The following is a 26,036-nucleotide window of genomic DNA, read 5'->3' on the forward strand; positions in this document are numbered from 1 at the left end:
CTTGAATAGAATACACCTTCTAGAATAAACATGGTTTAAATGTTTTGGATTAAAATTAATTTAGATTATAAATTTTAAAAATGTCAGAAATGTCAAAGAATGATTCAGCTTTGGCATCACAGTAATAAATTACATTTTAAAAATATTACAATAGAAGATATTATGTTATTGGAATATTTGTTATTACTTTTTTGATGGTTACACCACATTTTAAGAGTCATTAAATTTTAACTTTTCTTTAAAATTATATAAAAGTTTTTTTAAAACCATGAAGGCAACCTGAATACAAAGAGGACATTTCTAAGGACTTTGCACGTGTGTCTTTCAGAGAGCGTAGGGAGCAGGAGCTACATGAACAATACTGTAAGGCCTCCACTCCAGAAGAGAAAGCAGCTGTGCTTCAACGCTATGCTCTCCGTTTCACCATCAGCGATGCCATATTGGAGAAACTCCAGCTCCCCAAACTGCCTTCTGCTGCTTCACCGATGCACACGTCACCTCTCCATCAGCCTGAGAAGAAGCCAACATGCACCGCCTTAGTAGAAGCAAAGGTTCCAGAGCCTGCACAGACTACCCAAACACACCACAGTATCCATGAAGAACAGAAGACTGCAGAAACACAGGCACCGGCACAGCCCAAAACCCCTGAACCATCACCTGCCAAGTCCATCAAAGCTCCAGAAGTCCTGTCAGCACCCACACGAGTTCCTCCTGCTCCATCAAAGCCTGTACCCCTCATCACCCCAAAACCCTACAGCCAGCCTAAATTCAGCCAAGGCCTCCGTAAATCACTAAAGGCAAGAATATCTTACCCAGGACATTAATGGGATAGTGAAAATTCTATCATCATTTGCTCACCCTCATGTTGTTCCAAACCTGTATGAATTTCTTTCTTCTGCTCAACACAAAAGAAGATATTTTGGAGAATGTCTGTAACCAAACAATTTATGGGCCCCATTGACTTCTACAGTATTTTTTTTTTCATACTGTGGAAGTCAGTGGGGCCCATCAACTGTTTGGGTACAGACATTCTTCAAAATATCTTCTTTTGTGTTCAGCAGGTATGGAACAACTTGAGGGTGAGTAAATAATGACAGAATTTCCATTTTTGGGTACATAATCAGCTTGAATAAATGTGTGTTCTTTGTCTTTAATACAGAGTGATGGGCTGATACGTGTGAATGGTGAAAGCACTCAGCAGGAGAGCAGAGAGAGGGATGATAGAGATTCTGTGCATCGTCCTATCAACTTCTCTCCCTCACCTCCAAAGCCAGCCACTCAAAGTCAACAAAATGTGGAACTAATTGTGTTAGAAGCCTCAGACCACCAGCAAAACTTGCAGATTTCTGTTCCTGAACAGGAGAAAGAAGTTTTACAGATGGGAAAGGAATGTTCTCTTATTTCTCAAGAAGAGGACATCAAAGAAGACACCTCAACTGCACTATTGGTGTCAGAACCAGCAGGTTGAAGATTATAATATTATCCAAAGTTTTCAGTATTCAGCATTTTTGTTGAACTTCTTTTTATTTTTTCAATGCAAAATAAACATACAGAACGTCCTCTCTGGTCCAAAAAGACAATTTATTGAAATTAAAGGGATAGTTCACCCAAAAGTGAAAATTATGTCATCATTTACTCACCCACTGTAAACTGTATGACTAATTGTTCTTCTGTGGAACATAAAAAATATGTCCTTTTTGTACATACAATGGAAGTCAATGGTCTCCAGTGTTGTTTGGTTTCCAGTGTTCTTCAAAATATCTTTTGTGTTCCACAGAATAAAAAAAGGCATACACTTTCAGAAAGTGTTGAGTAAATAATAACAGAATTAAGGTGGACAATCTCTTTAAGTAGCAAGATTAATTGCTCACATTTCACATCAACAATGCCAATTTGGTCTTCAGCAACCTCACACTAAGTGCGTTTACATGCAAAGTTCTAATCAAGCACATATAAAGTTATAATATAAAGTAATATGATGTGACCCCTTTAAATCAAAGGTATATACTGAATCATATATATATTAACTTATAGTATCCTATTTCATCAGGAAAACAGCCAGTGCCAGACACAATGACGAAGCTCAACTGTGTTGTCACAACAACCATAGTGACAGAACTCACTCAGACACACCAAATCCCACCAAATGACATGTCCTGCACAGAGGAGGTGGGCCTTGATTTCGTTGTTTTCACTTTATAATAAAAGTTCAATGGTTGTTGAAACACTTCCACTGATTCCTAAATATAAAGCCTAAGTTGGCTGAAAGTTTGGGACTAGACCTTAGCTTGTTCAGATGACTTCTGTTTAGTGCTTCATAGGGTGTGTCTTTGAGCTTTGATACTTGATTCTGATTGGTCAGTCATTGCATTATAAACTGTTCAATATAGCTGCACTAGTTATTCAGTTAAAATAAACCAATATTTCATATTGCAAGTTGCCATGTAATAAGCAGGATAATGTACTGTCAGCTGGTCATTTCCACAAAAATTAGACACACAAATTAAGTTCAGGATGGGGTCTTGATCACCCTTTTAGGGTTAATTTTATTGCATATCATACCTTGATAAATTAGGGTGAATGTGCTGCTGTGTACTCGATTGGAAACCGGCTTTTATTTCCATATTGACTTTGTGAAAAAGGGGAGATTCTATAATGATTTCCTTTCAATCCCATCAGCTTGGTTCAGTCCATAATTCATGTGATCTGAGTTCAACTGCCGAGACCATCACAGCTGACCAGACTTCATACTCACTCTCACTGTCAGGTAATACAACTCCACTTCCCACATATTTAATCTCTCATAATGTGATGAACAAATGAATCCCTACTCCAACTTTCCCACTTTTTAGTCCTCCTTTTACCTCCTCTGAATCTTCTTTTGGTTTACCTTTCTTTCTGGTTTATCTTTTTCGATCTTCTTCTCTTGCTTTTTGTCTCTTTCATTGACTATCCATCTTTTCTGGCTGGTATCATTTGATGTGCGTGTGGGTCTGTTAGGGTCCTCTAGTAGCTCTAGGTTACGCTGGGAGTTCTTCGCTCCAACAGGTAAAACTAATAGATGAACTAATCGCACAGGGCTTCCTTCTCCACGAACAGCAGATAATCCATCTGCATCATCTCTCGTTTGTCAACCTCCTTTGACTTCTCCTGTGGAGGTGCATTATACAGTAAAAGCTTGTCTGCTGAGGGCACTATGAGGCAATACTTTTTTAACTGTATTTAAATGTAGAAGAGAGTGGGGTAAGCTCTGCCACTTTAACTTAAGTTGTCTTATAGTTAAGGACGAAGGTGACAGATGTGAAACATATTAAATTACACACTACCATTCAAAAGTTTTTTATATAAATTGATCAAAGGTGACAGTAAAGACTTTTTATTCCAATATATATCCTGAAAATACATGTATCAAAGTTTCCACAAGAATATTAAACAGCACAAGTGTTTTCAACATTGATAATAATGATTCTTGAGCACTAAATCAGCATATTAGAATGATTTCTTGAAGGATCAAGTGACACTAAAGAAATGGCTGCTGAAAATTCAGCTCTGCATCACAGAATTAAAGGGTTAGTTCACCCAAAAATGAAATTTCTGTCATTAATTACTCACCCTCATGTAGTTCCAAACCCGTAAGACCTATGTTCATCTTCGGGACACAAATTAAGATATTTTTGATCAAATCTGAGGGTATCTGATCAACACATAGGCAACAATCTAATTGCACCTTTTGACGTCCAGAAAGGTAGTTGAAAACATGGTTAAAATAGTCAATGTGACTGCAGTGGTTCAACCTTATGTTATGAAGCGACAAAAGCAATACAAAATACGTCATACGTAGTGAACTCAGTGCAGGCTTCCTTGTTTACGTCCGAACTCCATATTATATTATATTATATTATATTATATTATATTATATTATATTATATTATATTATATTATATTATATATATTATATTATATTATATTATATTATATTATATTATATTATATTATATTATTGGCAGATCTTTAGCCACACTGAAAATTTACCATGTATATTATATATATATATATATATATATATATATATATATATATATATATATATATATATAGACCTGGAAAAAAAGTGCTTTGATTTTAAATTTATTTTACTTGTAGAATGTAGAAAATTGTAGAGATGTAGAAAATGACTTTGACTTTCATTTACCATAGAATATATTTACTAGTATAGTCACATGACAAAAATGTTTCACAGTTTCTTGAGGTTTACCCACTCACCAATCTTTCCCCACTCTCTCCTCAACTAAAGACCTTCCCTTCTAAACATAGATTTGTGTGTCATTTTGTCCTCATCAGGCATCTGTAGCATGGACATATGTCAGCACTCCATAAGCATAGAATAGATTTATTTAGTCTGATCATTGTGCAGTCATGCGCAGAAATTAATTATGTAGAAATTAGGATGTTTTGTATTATATTTCTCTTTTTTCTGTTGTTTCCATGTCTGGCTCCATGTATACCTGGTATTCATATCCATCTCAGGTGATACAATCACAATCTGTGATCAAAGGTGGTCAGATACACATGACCACACTGCATTTGTAGTGTGAAACAGTCACAAAATCTGAGACCCTCAAAATCCCGTGGTTACAGGAGGTGCATTTGAGGCACATGTGATTAAAATATTTGTAATGAGCATAAAGAAGGATCTATCTTGAAACAGGACCATGAGATGCATGTCAGTATCAGGTGTTAACAGAGCCATTATGTCTCAAGTCTTTCTGTCTCTCACTTTCTGTTTATCTCTTTGTTTGTGTCATTTTAATGTTTTATGCTCTGTGTATCTGTGCACTAATTTAAACTCCTGTGGTGCTATTGCTTTCATTAGCGTAAGAAGATATTATTAAGTATATAATGAGTTTCTAAAGCCACTTTTTCCCTCTTCTTTCCTCCACAGATGGGATTGACTACTCCATTGAATGTGTAAGTACTTCAGTCGTGCCAAACTCACACCCATTCTTCCAGAATCTCTCCTTATTTCCTCTTTCTGCACCTCTTTTCAGTCTTTTTTCCCTTGTTAGTCACTCATTGTAACTATAAATGTGCATTTTAGTCATGTTGGCTGCTAGAGTACTCAAGGTGGCTTGGGGGGTGCAGATTGTGTTTTTAAATACTGTTAAAAAGTGTTCAATTAGCAGTCTAGCAGTTTCTTGTGTGTACATCCTCTCCGTACTGTTTTTTGAGCACTGCTGCATGCCTCAAAATTAGGCTTGGATCGCAATGCACACAATTTAGTGTTATTTTACTATTATTTATATAATATTATAATATTTATCAATATTTGAAATTGTTTTTATATTTTCAGTTTTAGTAATTGTATGTGCTTTTGTTATTTTAATATTATTCTTTTTAATACTTTATTTTATTTCAGTTTTAGATTTTTAAATTGTAGTTTTTCATCTAATATTTATATTTTATTTTATTTTATTTCAGCTTAATTTCAATTAACAAAAAATTTGTTTTAGTTAAAGGGATGGTTGACCTAAAAATGAATGTCATCATTTACTCACCCTCAAGTTGTTCCAAACCTGTATAGGTAATATTTCTATTTCTTTGTTCTGCTGAACACAAAAGAAGATATTTTGAAGAATATGGGAATCCAAACAGTTGTGGGGCATCATTGACTTCCATAGTATGGAAAAAAAGATTCTATGGAAGTCAATGGCACCCATCAACTGTTTGGATGCAAACATTCTTCAAAATATCTTCTTTTGTGTTCAGCAGAAGAAAGAAATTCATACAGGTTTGAAACAACTGGAGGGTGAGTAAATGATGACAGATTTTTCATTTTTGGCTGAACTAGCCCTTTAACAGAACAACATTGACACAGTTGCACACTTTAGCACTTTTTTCAAGTACCAAAACGTTTTTTTTTTTAAACATTTAAAAAAATTTGAATAGATTTTCAAACTTAATATGCATGTGTTTTCAATCAGAATTGTAAACATTTTATTTGATGTGAGTTTTTGCTGTTTTGGCTAAATATATATGGATTGGTTACACTAAAATAGGTTTTTTGTTTCTGCCCGTTTGAACAAAGACTTAAAGGGTTAGTTCACCGAAAAATGAAAAATCTGTCATTTATTACTTACCCTCATGCCATTCCACACCCGTAAGACCTTCGTTAATCTTCAGATCACAAATTAAGATATTTTAGTTGAAATCCGATGGCTCTGTGAGGCCTTCATAGGGAGCAATGACATTTCCTCTCTCAAGATCCATAAAGGTTACTAAAAACATATCTAAATCAGTTCATGTGAGTACAGTGGTTCAATATTAATATTATAAAGCGACAAGAATATTTTTGGTGCGCCAAATAAACAAAATAACGACTTATTTAGTGATGGCCAATTTCAAAACACTGCTTCAGGAAGCATCGGAGCATAAATGAATCAGTGTGACGAATCTGCTGTTCGGAGCACCTAAGTCACGTGATTTCAGCAGTTTGGCAGTTTGACACACAATCCGAATCATGATTCGATACACTGATTCATTTATGATCCGAAGCTTCATGATGCAGTGTTTTGAAATCGGCCATCACTAAATAAGTCGTTGTTTTGTTTATTTGGCGCACCAAAAATATTCTCGTCGCTTTATAATATTAATATTGAACCACTGTACTCACATGAACCGATTTAAATATGTTTTTAGTACCTTTATGGATCTTGAGAGAGGAAATGTCATTGCTCCCTATGAAGGCCTCACAGAGCCATCGGATTTCAACTAAAATATCTTAATTTGTGTTCTGAAGATTAACAAAGGTCTTACGAGTGTGGAACGGCATGAGGCTGAGTAATAAATGACAGAATTTTCGTTTTTGGGTGAACTAACCCTTTAAGTAACTAGGTATAGTGGTGAAATAAGTTGCCATCCCACTCCATCAATTAAACCGTACAGTACCACCGAAAATGCCACCTTAACAAAACATTAAACATCAAGTTACACAAATGATGTATAATGATTAATCATTTCTTCACTTTAAAGTGCTCACGCTTACACCCTATTGGAACAGTGTAGGTGCACCCCTGTCTTCTTACATTCCTTTCCTTTTCTTCCTTTCTTCTTCTGTATGTGTGTGTGCGTCAATCAGATTGAAACCCCAATGCTAAACCTTGCAAAAAGGGTTGATCACTGGACGTGGGATCCTAATGAAGAGCGCAGACGGCAGGAGAGATGGCAACAGGAGCAGGAACGCCTGCTTCAGGTACAATAGCCAGCTTGGGGTTTGTCTGAGAGAAGTGCACACTTGCTGTTCTGTAGCAGCAACTTCCTCTGTTATCGGTGTAGATGTCAGTATTAGCATGAGATATTCCTATCTGTTCCTGTCTACCCTTCACCTGCTGTCCTATCTATCACACTGTTTGTTGACTTCCGTATAACCGGAACCAAACCTGTATGACTTTCTTCCTTCTGTGGAATATAAAAGGACAAATTTTGAAGAATGCTCTGGTCAGTCTTGTCCATGCAGTTACAATGAATGATGATTGAAATTTCAAAAAGAACACAAATAAACTTGTGTGTGGTTTCATATAAAAAAGTGTGACTTTTACACACACATATATATATATATATATATATATATATATATATATATATATATATATTATAACTGTTTTCAACTTAAGTAATAATAATTTAAAAAATTTGAGCAGCAGATCAGCATATTAGAATGATTTCTGAAGGATCACGTGACACTGAAGACTGGAGTAATGATGCTGAAAACTCAGCTTTGCCATCACAGGAATAAATTACATTTTAATATATATTAACATATAAATATGTTATTTTTATATCACCATATAAACAGTCATTTTACATAGTAATAATATTTCACAATATTACTGTTTTTACTGTATTTTTGATCAAATAAATGTAGCCTTGGTGAGCATGAGACTTTTTTCAAAAACATTAAACACTTTTTTGCATTTATATTTTTATTTAAAAAATGTATGCCTCTAAAACTAAAAAGTGGTGTAAACATCTAAAAATGTACAATAATAATAATAAACAACAAAAATAATTATCAAAAATATTTTCAAACATACAAGGTGAAAATATATACATTAGAATATCAGTATATTTAAATATCAAGTAGTTTTCTTAGAGTTCCTGGTTATAGAGGTTATGCACGTTACGACTGCGGCCACGCCCACTGAGTGGCAAAAGACTGTGAATGTCGCGAAAAACACACAAAACACATCCAAAACGGGAAAGAGCTTTGTTGACTGTACAAATAGCTTTGACACAAACCCTGAGGTATATATTTAAAAACTGCAGAAAACAACAGGGAAAAAAGCAAATGGATCACTGTAATTCACAGAAAAAACTCGACTCCAGGCAGAGAAACATGGATTTGCAGTCATCATTTTGTGTCAAATTGTTGGATTTTGAGGTAAGATCATACCGTATATATATATATTGTATTGTTATATATTATGTTGACAACTCATCAATTAAATATTTACCATCTTATATTCTGCATAATTGGGTGTTTTGAAATAAACAACACTGACAAAAACTATACTATAAAACTATATATGTTTTAAGGCTGGACAATATGACGATATAACATTGATATATATACATTGATATAAGTGATTTAAACCTACCTATATTGTAGTTATATAAAATATTCACAGGCAGATTTGCTTTATGTATTTCCCCGCCGTCGAAATCAGGCAAATATAAATGTCAGGAAACACGACTCCAGGCTGCATGTCAATATCCATGGATTAGGTTTATTTGACATGTTGTAAGGAGCACATTCAAATCCAACCTTTAGTGTAATTCGTTAGTTTTACTCACGTTTTCGCAGTTTCCCCTATTAAATCCAGTCATGAAGCAGGTTCTTTTGCCACTCAGTCCAGCTGAGGGAGCGCGCTTTCGGCGGGAAAGTGACGTCGATGCATACCCTCTATACTCTTGTTATAGTATAATTATATTAATAAGTACTGATTAATATTAATTAGCAGCATGTGTTTACTGTAGGGTTGAGGTTATTTGCTTGTAATTATGCATAATTTACTGTTATTACTATAGTAAGTACATGTAAGGTGTAACAGGGCAGTGGCGTAACTTTCGGTAACATTTTATTTTACAGTGCCGTAGTTACACGTTACTACATGTACTTACTATAGTAACAGTAAATTAAATTATGCATAAATACTGTTAGCATACTGTTAGAATAATTAGTAACTAACCCTCAACCAAAACCTAACCCTAACTGACTCATAGTACTTATAGTAAGTACATGTAGTTAATTAATAATACTCAGTACTTATTTGAGTAATTACAATGTAACTACTGCACTGTAAAATAAAGTGTAACCTAACATTCTATTAAAAAGTGGGTGGGACAGGAATGTGTGTGGTGGTGGGGTGTATTGTATTGTAATTTTATTTTATTGACAAAATTTATTGACATAGACCTCATGTTTAAAATGATAGTTTCATCCTTACATCTACTATAATCCATATATATATTGTTAGTCTCGAGAGTATGTACAATAGTCAGTAAATACATGGATCTGCATTTATTGTTAGATTGTCCTGATGGACTAGGTGTAGAATTTTTGCTGGGTTCTGGGTTCTAATCCAACCTTGTATCATTTATTTTATTATTTTTTTCTCATTAAAACCAAAAATGTTTATCACTGATGGTATATCAAGAGCAGGGACACATTTTTTTGTGATTTCACCAGAACGATAGAGAGTCTCGATAGATTGAAAAGCTTGCCCGTGTGAAGTCTGTGCACAAGCGCCAAGAGAACACTGTTGCACCACTGATAACAGCGGCAACGAGCACTCAGTGTTCAAAAACAACACATCCCAGCGCCAGATTGCCTATTGTTTAACAGAAACAAACAAATTGCTAATCAACTAGAGATGTTTCTTTTGTACATCCATGCCGCAAGATGTTTCAAAAAGTGGTGGGGACAATATCGACCCTGGCAAAAAGTGGTGGGGACATGTCCCACCCTCAAATGACGCCTATGTAACAGGGACACTGTAAAATAAAGTGTTGCAGAGTTCCTCCATTTGACCTAAACAAAGTATATATAAAAATTTATATTCATTGTTATTGCAGGGAAAAGAGCGACCAGCACATTCTTCAAAATTTCTTCTTTTGCGCCCCATGGAAGAAAGAAAGGTGTGAACTATTTCTTTAACACCACTTTTACTTTTTCTGCAGGAGAAATATCAGAGAGAGCAGGAGAAGCTGAAGGAGGAGTGGGAGAGAGCGCAGAGAGAAGTGGAAGAGGAGGAGAGGAGACACCATGAAGAGGTGCGTCTTTTAATTGGTTTACATGACAACTAATTAGTTCTTATTGACAACTTATTAGTTCTTAATTTATAGGAGCAACGGATACTGGAGGAAACTGTGACCCCACTGACCCCTCGCACCTCAGTTTTATCATCCAGTAGCGTGACTGAGGCTCCATCCCTCACCCCACCCTCAGCCCCTCGTGACACTATTGTCCTCTCTTTGGCTGACTGGGACAAGAAACAGGAAATGTTGGAGAAACAGTCACAGACGAATCAAAGTAACAGCCTGACACACAGGTGAAACATATGCAAAATTCATTAGAAAACACATATACCTTTTCCACCGAAATGGTGCTGAGCCAGGTGATCTGTGAACCTCTCTCAGAATGGCTTGTGTTTACACTGAGCTGAGTGATAATGTGATTGACTATGTTATTATGGGAATTTACTATGTTACTATGGTAATTCAGTGTCTTTGTGCCTCTCTAGCCCTGATCAAGTAGTCACACCAGCTCAGCAGAACGGTCAGAGGACTGAACCTCAGGAGAGCCAAACAGCCACACCACAACTGCAGTTTATACAGGGTAAGAAACACACACCAGCCTTGGGTCAATCTGGGTCAAATCTTTTGAATATCTAGTTAAGTAAACATGTGCAAAAGTTCTTAAATGTGATGTTTGTTCATTTTGTACATTTAATATATATATATATATATATATATACAAAATCTACAAAAAACACTAAAAATGTTCATCTTTGGAACACAAATGAAGATATTTTTTTTAAAAATCTGATGGCTCAGTGAGGCCTGCATTGCCAGCAAGATAATTAACACTTTCAGATGCCCAGAAAGCTACTAAAGACATATTTAAAACAGTTCATGTGACTACAGTGGTTCAACCTTAATGTTATGAAGCGACAAGAATACTTTTTGTGCGCCAAAAAAACACAAAATAACGACTTCATTCAACATTATCTAGTGATGAGCTTCAAAGCTTCACGAATATTTTGTTTCGAATCAGTGGTTCAGAGCATGTATCAAACTGCCAATGTCACGCCCCAGTGCTGAACCATTGAAATTTCGAAAAACTTATGACGTAACGAAGCCTCGTATACTGAACTATACATTTAACAAATGGGCTGCACGTTGGAGGTGGTTGAGGAGATTCGCCCTTCCATGTAAAGTGCTTTGATGGCTGAGAAAAGTGCTTCTACAAACAAATTTAATATTAATTATAATAATTATTATCTGTAAACAACCACAAGTAGTGCAGTTCATCACTTAAATAGGCATGTGACTGACAAATGGCATTAATGTTCCATACAGGGCACACAAACCTAATGTGCCAGAAATATGGCAGACTGCAGGAACATAACACCTCTTGATTAACATTGTCAATTTTGTTTGTATATCCCAATATCACTAATCACAATCCAAACAACATCCATCCGTTTTGGTTGAGCCCCTGAAAATGTCATCGTCTGTCATCATCTTACTCGCTTGACTAGCTGAGGAAATGGCATTGTGGAAACTGCATAGGAATTATGGGAGTGTTCCCTAGGAAAATTACAAAGAACACCAGGTTTGTTGTGCTTGTTTATAGGGCTGCACAATTTGGCCAAAAATGTTGGTTTTATATAGGCCTGTCGACATGACTAATTATTAGTAGTATTTATACAAAATAAAAATATCAAACAAAATAATATTACAGCTGTAATAACGCTATTTATAAATCATTAGAAAGGCCTAAGTTTTTATTATAAAATATTCAATTATGATAAAAATTTGTGACAGAATTTCTTAATTTTTGTCAGGAAATCTTAAGCATCCACTGAGAGAAAAAAAAACTGTACGCTTCTCTACAGTGGAGAAAAATGTATGGATTTGCATATGTTCACTTCAAATTTCTTTATTATTTCACACACAAGCAAAACTGTGTGCTACTTTGGTAAATTTATTCATCACACAGACCGATTTTTTTCATAGCACATTTTATTTATATAATTATACAATTAATAATGTATTATTAATAATATTATTGTATTAATAATATTTTAATTATTAATAATATTAATATTGCCACACCTGCACGGTGCATAATGTGGGAAGGCAGAGCAAGAAAGCTTGCCCTCAGCCCATTTTTAACAAATATATTATTTAAAATAATTGTAATAATAATAATAAAAAATCATTATTGTTTTTATTAATTATATGACACTACATATAATGTTATATCATTCTATGTTTTAAAAAATATATTTTTTTGAGTCATGAATATCAAGTGCTTGTCTTAGAGTTACTACATTTGACCTTAACAAAGCTTTCATAAAAAAAAAAAAAAATACACACACACACATATATATATATATATATATATATATATATATATATACAGCTATGGAAAAAATTAAGAGACCACTCCAAATTCAGAAATCAATGTTAAGTGGTCTCTTAATTTTTTCCATAGCTGTATGTATATATATATATGAATCACAAAGCATATTCAGTTAAACCAGCAAATTAGCAGACAAACCTTTTTCTCTGTGTTATTACAGATGGCTCTTGGAGCTGTAAGTCTAAAGGCAGGCAAGAGGATTTGAAGAAAACTGCCTCACTTGATCGTAAACAGAGTCCACCCCAGAGCCAGACCACAGGGATGAGGAGGTGTGTATGTGTGTGTGTGGGAATGCATGCTGGCTAGCTACCACACATGTTTGCCAAAATGCTGCTTGGCTTTGCTATGAGTGGAGGATGTTTTAAAGATTAGATCAGATTTTTTTTTCATGCACATGGAACATTTCTGCATATGACTTGCTTTCACAGTTTTGTGTTTCTGTGCTTGTGTGCTTGTGTGTGTGTGTGGCTGCTGGCAGGACTGGGTCGTGTGAAAATGTTTTAGGGACACACCCATCAAAATCACCCACACCATCACAAGACACGCCACCTCCATCACCCAGCAGGTACGAGCCTTCCCTCCAACATATACTCGATCACGTGTGTGTGTGTGTGTGTATGTGGAGCATTTCAGTAATAGGCTTCAAATGCATTTGTGTGCTTCAGCCAGAAACAGTGACTGTGTCATGCTGTTGAACTGGCCTATAAAGTTTAATGCATCTTCTTAAAATGCAAAAGTATTGGTTTCAATTTAGTGCAAGGCTGTAACCATATCTTAAACATTTTTTGGGGGGGATAACAAAATGTTTCTTGACTTCACATTCAGTTATGAATGACATGGATCAAGTAAATTATAGCATATTTTCAATTCAAAATGGCGAAATTCCATAAAACAGTTCAGTAGTTTCCATCACTGTGTGTCGTTGAACATGTCTATTGTAAAACAATTGCAAAAATATTAAATGTTTGGCTATTTACATCTTACCACGCACTCTTTCACTGTAAGAACTAAAGCGTTGCGTTTTTGTTGCATTCACACTCGTCTTCTGTGAACAGTAAGCCCCACCTACTATGATCTGATTGGCCATCATTTTGACATTGACAAGAGGCTGCAGACCAGCCTAAAAATGTAACTTTTTAAACTGTTTGTCATCCTAACAAAAAAGAGAGCAGTGCATACCTAATGGAGTGCAGCTGAGCAGTATCAAGAATATCAAATATTGGGGGGATTTGTCCATTTCTAATTATTAGGAGAGACTTTTCTCACTCAGTGCCTTATGGTGGTTATGGCCTTGATTTGGTGTATGGTCACCATATAAATGCTTTCATTTCAGGAGTTACATAATCATGCCAAGTGCTTATGTGCGCACAATCCCATTCATTTAAATAGCATATTTGCATTGCATTTTGCTTTTGTTACCACTTTAAAATATATACATTGGTGGTCCAAAAGTGTGTACGGAAGAGGATTAGGGCCAAGCAATAATAAAAAAATAAAACCATCTCGAGATTAAAGTTGTTAAATTTCGAGAAAAAAACTCGTTAAATTTCGAGAAAAATGTCGAGATAAAATGTTGAGAATAAACTCATTAAATTACGAGAAAAAACTCGTTAAATTTCGAGAAAAAAGTCGAGATAAAATGTTGAGAATAAAGTCATTAAATTACGAGAAAAAAGTCGTTAAATTACGAGAACAAATTTGTTAAATTAAGAGAAAAATGTCATTAAATTTCGAGAAAAAAATCAAGATAAAATGTTAAGAATAAAGTCATTAAATTAACGAATTTATTCTCGTAATTTAACGAATTTGTTCTCGTAATTTAACGACTTTTTTCTCGTAATTTAATAACTTTATTCTCAACATTTTATCTAGACTTTTTTCTCGAAATTGAACGAGTTTTTTTCTCGTAATTTAACGAGTTTATTCTCAACATTTTATCTCGACTTTTTTCTCGAAATTTAACAAGTTTTTTTCTCGTCATTTAATGAGTATATTCTCAACATTTTATCTCGACCTTTTTCTCGAAATTTAACAAGTTTTTTCTCGTAATTTAACAAGTTTATTCTCAACATTTTATTTCGACTTTTTTCTCGAAATTTAACGAGTTTTTTTCTCGAAATTTAACAACTTTAATCTCGAGATGGTTTTATTTTTTTATTATTGCTTGGCCCTAATCCTCTTCCGTAAGTGTGGGACCATTTTGTTGCTGTTGTTTTTATTTCATTTAAACCTGGAAATAAATTTTCAGGATTTGAAAAAAAAAAAAAAAATTAAAACCCTAAGAATTTTTATTGAAAACAATTTTATTAAAATAGACAATAATTTTGGTTTAAGACTTTTGGACCCCACTCTACATAAACCTATTTATTATACTATTTATAGTCATAAAGATGCTGTATTATGATAAAGCTATGTTCACGCCATGTTATAATTATCGTAATTTTGAGATGACAACACGTTCAACTCTACCTTTGCCGTTCTACCTAGAGCTGTTCACGTCCTTGAGCTGGGAATAATGCATTTTTATGGCAACACTATCAACACCTAAATGAATCTGCAGTGGTCAGATGGTACAGCGGTCATGTGGTACAAGTAAGAGCTCTCAGAAAATTCCCACCAGTGTACAAGTTGTAATTACGAGGACACTCTACAAGGAAGTGAACGCTCTTTACAAGTTGAAATCTCGTAATTACGGTAATTACGGCATGGCATGAACACACCTTAACACTTTACAATAAGGTCCCGTTAGTTAACGCATTAAATAACAATGAGCAATACATTTGTAACAGTATGTATTCATCTTTGTTAACGTTAGTTCATGTTAGCTGATGTCCAATAAAGAGATACATTTGATTTGAATAATGCATTAGTAAATGTTGAAATTAAATGTTGAAACTAAGATTAATAAATGCTTTGAAGCATTTTTCATTGTTAGTTCGTGTTAACTAATGTTAAAAAATGAAACCTTATTGTAAAGTGTACTGATATTGTAATTGTTCTTATTTCAAGAAGTCATTGTTAAAGTTTTATAATGGGTGCATCTCAGTCAGCTGATCAGGGAGTCGGGCTGTCTCAATCGCAAAATACTTCCAGTGCACTGAAACGTTCATTCCCTACGAGCATCGATGCTCATAAATGTTCCCTTAACGGACATTCTGAAGCACAAAACATCATGTGAGCCAACTCACTCACTAAACATAATGACACATGATAGTTTTTTTTTTTTTTTTTTAATACAAACCATTATTTATATTTCAGCATAAACATACATTGCTAGAAAGGTAATGAACATAATCTAGCTAACATTTATAATTTATTTACAGCTGAAAAGTTGCACGTATGTGTAACAAGCAAAGTATTTATCATAATGTCAGCTCTGCTGTTGTTCATAAATACCATAGTGATGTTGTACAATGAGGACGTTGTCATGTTACCAGAAATAGTGTCATCATTGTCCCAATGTGTAGTAAGCTATGGTCCTTACTCTACTTACCAGCGCCCAAATTTGTGTACATGATTTACTACCTAGGCAAGATAGGGAGCTGATTGAGATGCACCCATTAATATATGGCATTGTATGGCGCCCTCTGCAGGTCAGTAAGTGGAAAGAAGCTTTGCTCCAGCTGTGCACATCCTTTGGGTAAAGGAGCAGCTATGATCATTGAAACCTTGGGGCTGTACTTCCACATTCAGTGTTTTAAGGTAATGCTCATTTGTGTTAGTCTCTGTGTGTGCGTGAGCAATGTCTACATCTTCTTATATGAATATCTCATGTGTTCTAGTGCGGCGTGTGTAAAGGGTTACTTGGCGACACAAGTGCTGGAACTGACGTCAGAATTCGAAATGGACTTCTTAATTGTCAAGAATGCTACATAAAATCAAGGGGTGAGTCTTTGATGATTTCTAGTTTTTCTGAATTTTGTAAGATAATCTCTGTGATCAAAAACATGTTCTAAATGACATTAGCTTTTAATTCATTTAAGTTGGGACCTGTTGACCTTTAGAAAATAAACTCTTTTTAATTTGTCAATATATGTAAATCACATAAGACTTTTTCATTTTATGGCAAACCACAATACAATTATGTGCTGTTTAATAGCATTCTGTAATGAATGTTTTTTTTTTTTAACAGAATGAACTCCTTTGGCTAATTTCATAGCTAACATTTTGTGTATCCTAAATATTAAATGTTAAAAATATAAGTAAAATTAATTTAATTAATTACAGTTTAATTATAATATTTTCACACTTTTTACATAATTTGACAGTTTTACTGGAAATTTTGCACAGTGCAAATAATAATTAAGTCTAGTGATAATTGCATTGATTTTTTTTTTTTTTCTTCATACATCACGTCCCATATTTCATATCAAGCTCATCTTTGACATTCTGTCCTTGGTAGTTTTCTATTTGTTATTTGTTCATTTATTTATTTTTAAACTGTTTAGTAGTAAAATTGGTGGAAACTGAGAGACATTTATAATATGTGTAATTGTTTATGTAAATGTATTTGAACAAATATGAAAGTGATTTTTATGACTTATTTTTTCCCCATATTTTAAAGGATTAGTTCACTTCAGAATTAAAATTTCCTGATAATTTACTCACCACAATGTCATCCAAGATGTTTATGTCTTTCTTTCCTTTGTTTGAAAAGAAATTAAGGTTTTTGAGGAAAACATTCCAGGATTTTTCTCCATATAGTGGACTTCACTGGGGTTACAACGGGTTGAAGGTCCAAATTGCAGTTTCAGTGCAAGCTTAAAGTGCTCTACACGATCTCAGCCGAGGAATAAGGGTCTTATCTAATGAAACGATTGGTCATTTTCTAAAAAAAAAAAAAAAAAAATGTATATACATTTTAACCACAAATGCTCATCTTGCACTAGCTCTGTGATGCGCCACGCATTACATAATCATGTTGGACATAGGTGGAAGTACAGTGGTGGGGGCGAAAAACTCCATCCAACTTCAAAATTGTCCAACATCATTGTTTTACCTTTTTTTGTAAAGGTTGTTTGACTTAGTCTTTGCACATGCACTTTGTAGACAATGGATTGGTACTTTCGCCTACGTCATGCGTGACCTATCCAATGTGATGAACCCTGTTGAAGTCCACTATATGGAGAAAAATCCTAGAATGTTTTCCTCAAAAACCTTAATTTCTTTTCGACTGAAAGACATGAACATCTTGGATGACATGGAGGTGAGTAAATTATCAGGAAATTTTCATTCTGAAGTGAACTAATGGGTCTGGGACAAGAGTAAAGCTATACAATTCACATTTTCAAGACAATTTTCAGCCAAGTTATAATGCGCTCCTCCTTCCTTACAGCTGCTGGCCAGCCAACAACATTGTGATGCCTCTGCACTTCTGACAAGGAAATGGAACCGAAATCAGGTTAAACCAAGCCAGGACCAGACCCAAGAAGATTGGATTTTATGTTTCTACAACATTTCCAACTATTTTACTTACAGCACAATCAAGCATAGACATTAACGTCAAAACTGGAATCATGAACGCATGATGGGTTTTCCTCTGGACTTTGTTTGACTGAATGTTTTTTGTGCTCGCTGAAATATGACATGATAAAAGAGTCCATAAAATATATTACAGCGAGTCTGTTCGTACAGTTAATTTTACACTTTAGAATGAGAAGTACTGGTTGCACTTTACCTCACAGTGGCCATGTTACACACATTTCAATAGCAATAAGGCCAGAAACATACTGTACGCAAATGCAGACGTACGGTCTTGTTTAAATGCATCAGCAACAAACCTCAGTAGTTAATGGGGAGATAGAGATAATATCAAATGCGTGTGCCATTTTAACCCCAAATACAACCCCATTTCCAGAAAAGTTGGGATATTTTGTAAAATGCAATAAAATGTGGGATTTGTTGATTCTCTTTAACCTTTATTTAACTGACTGAAAAGTACAAAAAAGATTTCCAATGTTTTCACTGACCAGCCTAATGTTCTGCCTAAATTTTGATTTTGATGGCTGCTACACACTCCAAAAATAAATATAAGAAATAAGATTAATAAATATAAGATCTAAATTCTCTGCAAGATTCTCTGCCATGACAGAAGAAAACTGACTGTAGAAGCCAAGGGGTCAAGGCTTACACCATTATGAAAGCAAAAAACATATTTTCCCATTGACAGCCATTCAAAAGTAGCAATGTATTCTGACAAAACAAGCAACTTATAAATGGAAGATCTTTCATTTTGGTGGATATTTTCGCCAGTGACATTTTTTTAGGGTGAAATGAATGTCACAGTATGGTACATACACTACTAAGGGTGTGTAGCTAGAAGCGCCCGCATTCGCGTACTTATTTAAGACTACAGTAACGACATGGAATTAAAAAACTTTCACAAGCAAACTTTTAGTATTACTCATATACTTGTACTCTGTAACATGGGCACTGTAATGTAGAGTGTGACTGAATCCATTTCTATTGTGAGGTAGCACAAACATCCAGTTTTCATCCAAGAAAATTTTGCATCTGTTATTTTATTAATAATAAATAATCTCAGTTTTTGTAAAGGTCTTGCAGGTCTCTCACATTATTAATAAATGTTGTACTAACAGACGAACGCATGATGTGCGACTCTTAGGCTTAGCTGATTTGTCCTGATGCCTTAACTGACAACATGAAATGAATACTGATAAGATTGTCCATTACCTTTATTTATGGTTTGAAAAAAACATGTCTTCATGAACTGGAGTGGATTTGATTTAATGTTCTATTCCTTCTTCCATTTTGCATTTCCTGTTTTATCTTGTTTGATAAGTGAGGGGTTTGATACTTTATTTGTGCGGTATTGTTTAACAACCCATTTAGACAGCATGTTGCTAGCAGGTAGATCTTACATTTCCATTCGATTATTTTTCAAACTTTGTTACTAATATTTATGTTTTGCTCTGCATTTGAATGGTAAGAAAATTGCATGATCCCAGAAACCTTCCTTGGTGACGCTTTACATTACAATGTCAATGTTACACACACATTACATGCTACTAAAATGAAGTAATAACATTAACAGTGTGCAAAGCAGCTCTACGTAATCAAAAATATTTGATGTAATAACTTAAGCAATGTAATGTAAAGTGTAACCCTTTGTTAGCTTTTAAAAATATTCAAAGTCGTTTTTTTTTGTTTTTGTTTTTTTTATGTGTTCTGTTGCCTTTCTCTCTTCTGCAATGTTGTGCCTTAGAAATGCGCTCCTAGATAATGTCTAGTGTCCTTGCATCCAAAGCTTCAAGTTACCAATGTGTATTGGTGAGAGTATTATGCATATGCACTGAGCACTCTGCTTTGACCCTTGTACTTTATTCAAACACTCTATGAATGTGCGAGCAAGAGATTTAAAAATGAAAAGCACACCCTTTGTAAGCTTTTCACTCATTTCATGTGCATTTAGAGATGTAAAATTGTTAAATAGCCATATTTATATTCATCTAAATCAAGGATTTCATATTCAGTGGAATTCCTAATGTCATTGAAATTTCAAATACAAGAAACGACAGATTATATTCAGCAAAAATAGCATATAATTCCTGCTTTTATAACTTCTGCTTATGCTTTCTGTTTGAAATTTGATTAAAAGACATCATCATTTAGATCCGGGGGGTTTTGACTTTTGCTTCTATATCATTTGTTTTATTTTGTGACATTGTAAGAATATGAACTGAAACAAAAGTAAGGCAATAATAATTACTGGAGAGATTAGCCAAGGATGAGTGAGATGTGTGTGACAGATACATTTCATATTCTGTATTTATTATACCCTTTTAAAAATGAGCGATATAAGACAACCTACAAGACGCTGAAATGCAATGGCTTTTATAGCAAGTGTATGTTTTTAAATAAACTATAATAAACTATTTTAAATGCAGTTGCATTCGACCCACCTGCTTGTGTTTGTGACTTCAAGGAGACTGAATATAGGAATGTAATTTTAAGGTGCAGTTTTTGTCACATGATATTAGTTGTTCATGTGGTATAAACCACTGGAGCAAAACTCTCTCTTTTAGAACAAAAAGCAATAAAAGATTACAGTATGTGGAATGATTTTCTACCCAACTGCATGAATTCAATACAATAAAAAAAGATAATTCTAGCATGTCTCCCATATCCATACAAACTTTTTTGTTGTTGTTTTCCCAAGCGCTGTTGCAAAATATGCATGACCTCTTACATGAGATCCTAACAGATAAATAAGGTTAGGAAATGGCACTAACTGAGATCTAAACAGTGATGTTTGAAATGGCACATCATGTCTTTCACTGCTCAACACATGCACGCAGCTGCTGCACAGTGAGTTTGGTGACGGCTTGACCTCTGTGCTTCCAGAGAAGTTACGCCTAACAAGGCCAGTTCTTCCGGAGCTTGGCTCTCTCTGAGACTGCTGCTGTCCTGTTTCTGGTTTTCGGTTAGGGTAAGAGTGGGTTGTGTGCTGTCTGGGTCAGGAACCGTCGTTGTTTTGGAGCTGTCGTGAGAAGGCGAACTGTGCACTTTAGATGATGACTCAATCCATGTGGCCGCGCGCTCTTGTTTACGAAATTTAGCGCGTCTGTTCTGGAACCAGACCTGAATAAAATAAAATAAAATAAAATAAAATAAAATAAAATAAAATAAAATAAAATAATATATACCCTTTTTTTTAATAAATATACTTTAAACTCGCCTGACCTACTAAAGCCTAATCACTGTTATACATGCATGTATAGTGGTTCAGAAGAATTGTAGCCTATTCATTTCAGCGACGACAACTAGCCCTAGAACACTTTGCCATATACAATAGTACACAACCAACACTATTAGATAGGCTATTTATTATAAATTAAAAATAGGTTATATGGCTATCATATATTATTAAGCTACCTCTGAACATGTTAAAACAAATAAAAAAAATTATTATTTCTTCCCCTTTAGCCTGCTCATTGATTCTAAAAAATACGCTCTTGTTTATAATCGTTTGTACGGTTATGAAGGGGGTCTTCTTGAACTCTCTGATACCAAACGGAACATGACACATAAGATAAGAACAGAAGAACATATACCTGAACTCGAGCTTCAGTAAGATGGATCTCCTGCGCGAGCTCTTCTCGCGTGTAGATGTCTGGATAATGAGTCAGTGAGAACACGCGCTCGAGCGCTTTCAGCTGCGCGCTGGTGAAGATGGTGCGGACGCGTCTTTGTTTGCGTCTCTCCTGGATGCCTCGTTCATAACTCAAAAGATTGTGATGAACTGGAAATTAAATGAAATTAGTCATTATTACTCGAGTTTTCAGTGAGCCTTCAGAAGTCATTTTAATATGCTTATGTGGTGCTCAAGAAATATTTGATAATTAGTTAAAACTGTTATGCAGCTTTATATTTTTGGTGGAAATCGTGATATCCTTACGAGAAACTAGTATACTTCAAGTATACTAAAGTAATGTTCAAGTAATTTTTTAAGTATACTTTATGTAGTAGTAAGTATACTAGTAAACTTGTAAGTGTACTATTTTAATACCACTTGGGACTAAATTGGCCCAATAGAAGTATACATTTAAGTGTTCTAAAAGTGTAACAGTAGTAAACTTTAAGTACACAACTAGTTCATAGCTACGTTTCTCTGCATCTGTACTACAAGTTATAAGTATACTAGTAGTTAACTGTTTTAATACTAGTACATTTTTAGTATATGAAAGTACACTTTGAAATATACTCTCAGTAAACTACTAGTTTAGTATACTTGTAAGTTTTCTTTAAGTCAACATAACATCACACTTATAGTTTACTTTTTATATATTATTTTTGCACTTTTTTTGCACTAAAAGACTGAATGTAAGTATAGGCCAAATATACTTAGACTTTTATATCAATATAAGTCAAATGTACTTAAGTGCAAGTTTTAAGTATATTTCTCAGAAGTACATAATGTATATTTCTGAGAAGTATATAAAAAGTAGACTGAAAGTATACTTTCTCTTTTTTTTTAGTTTAAAAGAAGTATACTAATAGCATACTTTTTGCTTTTCATAAGGGTAGGCTACTTTTCCAGTTAAAAGTTGTTTTTTTCTGCAGTTGAAAGGGTTATAGCTCTTTTAAGTTTTAAATCTTAGTCAAATGCAAATAATTACATCCTTAATTAATGTAATATACTAATTAATATGATTAAAGCATAGACCAACCTGTTATGTAGTGTGAGGGTTGATGAGAACCGGGCGCAATGAAATGGCAACTGCTTGTGTTACCTAAATTGCACCTGTTATATTGAAAGCTGAAGGGCTGACTGCAGGAGCTGAACTCCGTGGAGCGGCTAGAAGTTCGCCCGGTGTCCATCCCAGACTCGTATGCAGTAGACGTTAGGTAACTGTACTCCATCATAAGTACTGCAATAGGCTACTCACAAAGTCTCTCTGGTGCAGTCCTCTGAACTGTTCTTATGCGAGGGCTCTGTGGCTTTTATTAGCCCCGAAGTTCAGCTGATTAAGTCAGTTACTGACACGTGGCTATGGGTCTCATTGTATTATGCTTTTGACATGTCTCTCCATCATCTCTGCCTCCACCTGCATCATATCATCCAGCAGCCTAATGATATATTACTATTGGATTACAAATATATTTTGCATTTAGGCCTACAAAATTTTGTGTATTATGCATACAACATTTTTTGAGTACAAAGTTAAAAAGCAAATCCCATAACCTACCACAAATCTGTGTGAATATAATAATAACCTGATTTTTTTCCTATACAACACATAACGCTCTTTTAAAAAAAAAGAGTTGCTGCCTTTAATTTTTAATTACAATGAACTTGGATGTTTAAGTAATTTCAACTTAAAATACATTAAACTGGCTTTAAAAAAGTTGAAAATTGCTTAACTTATTTTGATGAGTTAAAGCAATGTAAAAACATATGTTGTCAACTTATTGAGAATATAATTTTTTTCAGTGCACTGATTTGTCGTTTGTGGAAATATGTATTTATTTAGTCATCTTAGAAATTAAAAGAACGTTCCACACTTCTGAAGCTGATTTTTTTTTTTTTTTTACTAGCCTTTTATACAGTCCATATTACACACATTGCATGTTAAAATAGGACTAAAATAACGAGGTTGTAAGCTGTTTCAGAACAACAAAAACATAAAATGCACATTATGCATGTTATTGCATGCAAATAATGGGAATAGTGATTGCTTTAAAGCTACTAAAACACTTGTGAAAATATGCAGCAATTTTTCATAACCAAACATTTTGTATAAAGTTTCTTGGCTTCATAGGCCTTTAGCTATTCACATTTATTTGATCTTACTTAGTTTGAACCTTGCATGACATTTGACATGAACTAGGTCAAATAGTTATTGTGTCGTGTAAGTTTATATGTAGGTGGAAAAGAGACAGGAGATGACAGAGTGGGTTTTGATGCAAATATCCACGTGTCTTTGTGCTGAATAAGCGGGTATCACGTTGAGCTGCTCAAAGGACTGGCGAGTGTGCAGCCCATCCATCATAACGTTATGAGAGAAACAGTCCTACACAAGAGCACCAGCTGAACAATATTAGTATACAACGCTGCCTGATTAGTCGTGTTCGGCTGGTACCATTAACAGCGTTTTTTAAAAGGGACATCTGCGTACATGTGAATTTGCCACAGGCACATTCGGGGTAACAATAGCTTTCCAATGATATCAAATGATAAATCACATTATTTGGTTACAGATTGCACGAGATTATGACCCATCAAATGATCCAAATTGTTGCACTGAAAGGGGACTGGTTAATAAATCAGTCTATTTTTTAATAAACGCTTAATTTCTTAATAAATCATTTTTTTCACATTTACAGACCATTGTGTATAGGCACAAGCCTCGTATTGCCCGTGACCTTTCTTACAACAAAGTGATTAATCTATCGGTAAAATATCGCTGTTCGTGCAATTAGCCGTTTCAGCTGGATATATATGAATATTAAAATAATACATAATACATTCAAAGGCAATTGCATACAAAAATTCAGAATAAGCTAATGTTTCTCACGCACACAAAAAATCACCAAGATATTCGAAATATAGGCTAGGCCAGTGGTTCCCAAACTTTTTAGCTTGGAATACCCCCTGAAGGGATTAGCTACCATCCTTTCGCGTACCCCCTCTCTTCCACTTCCACTGCAGTCACACCTTTACCATTAAGGGACAATATCTGCCCCCTAAATTGATTTTCCAGTGCATTTTTTTACCTTTATGAATAACTTTAAAAAACAATGTTTAAAAAAAAAAAATGTTCAATAGAGAAATATGCAACGATGGTAAAACGAAGTAAAACATTTGAACATTACACTAAAACCGCCAGTAGGTGGCAGCAAGTCACTGTTTTTATGAGTGAGTCATCGAGTCATTGATTCAGTAACGAAGCAAGTGGCTGTGAATGAATCATTGAATCGTTGACTCTCACGATTCGTTCAAATCCGCAGAATTGTTCGCGAAACACAGACAGTTCTGCTTTGGTTTTCGTTAGTAGGCCTACTATTATTTCATTGCAAAATAGAGTAAATACTGACAGTACTGTGTTTAAAATTTATTTTTTGTTTTTTTGACCTGTTGTATAGCCTAATAATGTTACGTTTGCAGTCATGTGGATATTTGGGAACAATGCATTCTTGCTCGTTATCATCATTAAATACAAGAACTCACACAAGGTAGCCTATGTTTTTGTATCGGAGAAAGTTTGAGTCTTAAATCGAAATTAATCCATTATCTGTGTCTATATTTGTTCTTCATGCGAGTAAGTGCCAAATCTCTACTTTTATAAAGGTGCATTGTCGAGAACGACAGTAATTTAGCGCGATTTAAGGCAGCAGATTCTACACGCGATCTATCATATGCATGCTGCTTGTGTGGATAGAGTCACTTTTGACTGCAAAAGATGAGGTCATTTGATTAAATGTACTGGATTTACGACATTTTGGCAATTAGAAATACATGCTCGATTTTAATATTATTTTAAGGTAGAATTAAATGAACTATCAGCATTTGTTCGCGTACCCCCTTTTGGCTCTTTTGGCCCTCTTGGCTCACGTACCCCAGTTTGGGAACCTCTGGGCAAGGCCTATAGCCTAACAACAAGCCAACAATGTAGAAACTAGTTCTTGATCCCACGTGTGCCTGGTGCTGATCTGGAACTTTTTTATTTGTTAAAACCATAGACTGTAAAAAAAAAAAAAAAAAAAAAAGGTTAAAACAGTCTACAACAGACTACAACAGCTATACAAGTAGGCTAGCCTATGTAATAGGCTATCACTTCTACAACAAATTATAGTCTTTTTTAACAAA

The 26,036-nt window shown here is 34.6% G+C and overlaps 2 protein-coding genes across 2 annotated transcripts in view; one reads left to right on the plus strand and one right to left on the minus strand.

Annotated features, from left to right (window-relative positions):
• Window positions 1–20,612, plus strand: part of limch1a (LIM and calponin homology domains 1a) — a 68,188-nt gene extending 47,576 nt beyond the window's left edge. Inside the window, 14 exon segments of the mRNA XM_048198422.1 lie at window positions 329–797; window positions 1,160–1,463; window positions 2,051–2,169; window positions 2,680–2,767; window positions 4,943–4,968; window positions 7,136–7,249; window positions 10,237–10,329; window positions 10,402–10,607; window positions 10,800–10,894; window positions 12,867–12,975; window positions 13,185–13,271; window positions 16,300–16,408; window positions 16,489–16,591; window positions 18,042–20,612. Of these exon segments, the coding sequence (XP_048054379.1) occupies window positions 329–797; window positions 1,160–1,463; window positions 2,051–2,169; window positions 2,680–2,767; window positions 4,943–4,968; window positions 7,136–7,249; window positions 10,237–10,329; window positions 10,402–10,607; window positions 10,800–10,894; window positions 12,867–12,975; window positions 13,185–13,271; window positions 16,300–16,408; window positions 16,489–16,591; window positions 18,042–18,067 (1,948 nt within the window). The 3' untranslated portion in view covers window positions 18,068–20,612.
• A 150-nt stretch (window positions 20,613–20,762) lies between these two features.
• On the minus strand, window positions 20,763–24,915 carry phox2ba (paired like homeobox 2Ba). Its single transcript, XM_048197511.1, has 3 exons — window positions 22,897–24,915; window positions 21,781–21,968; window positions 20,763–21,307 (listed from the first exon to the last, which is right to left on the minus strand). Exons 1-3 carry the CDS (start codon window positions 23,090–23,092, stop codon window positions 21,008–21,010), a joined length of 684 nt encoding a protein of 227 aa, XP_048053468.1. The 5' UTR covers window positions 23,093–24,915; the 3' UTR covers window positions 20,763–21,007.
• Between the last annotated feature and the right edge of the window lie 1,121 nt (window positions 24,916–26,036).

This window comes from Megalobrama amblycephala, linkage group LG7 (genome assembly GCF_018812025.1).
Source record: "Megalobrama amblycephala isolate DHTTF-2021 linkage group LG7, ASM1881202v1, whole genome shotgun sequence".
Taxonomy (NCBI): domain Eukaryota; kingdom Metazoa; phylum Chordata; class Actinopteri; order Cypriniformes; family Xenocyprididae; genus Megalobrama; species Megalobrama amblycephala.

Bases quoted from the DNA above. Each gene is read 5' to 3' on its own strand.
- phox2ba (XM_048197511.1), bottom strand. From the start codon at position 23,092: ATGATGGAGTACAGTTACCTAACGTCTACTGCATACGAGTCTGGGATG. The intron at 21,969-22,896 runs GTTGGTCTATGC...TTTAATTTCCAG, and splicing joins ACCCTCACACTACATAACAG to TTCATCACAATCTTTTGAGT. The intron at 21,308-21,780 runs GTATATGTTCTT...TATTTTATTCAG, and splicing joins TTACTGAAGCTCGAGTTCAG to GTCTGGTTCCAGAACAGACG.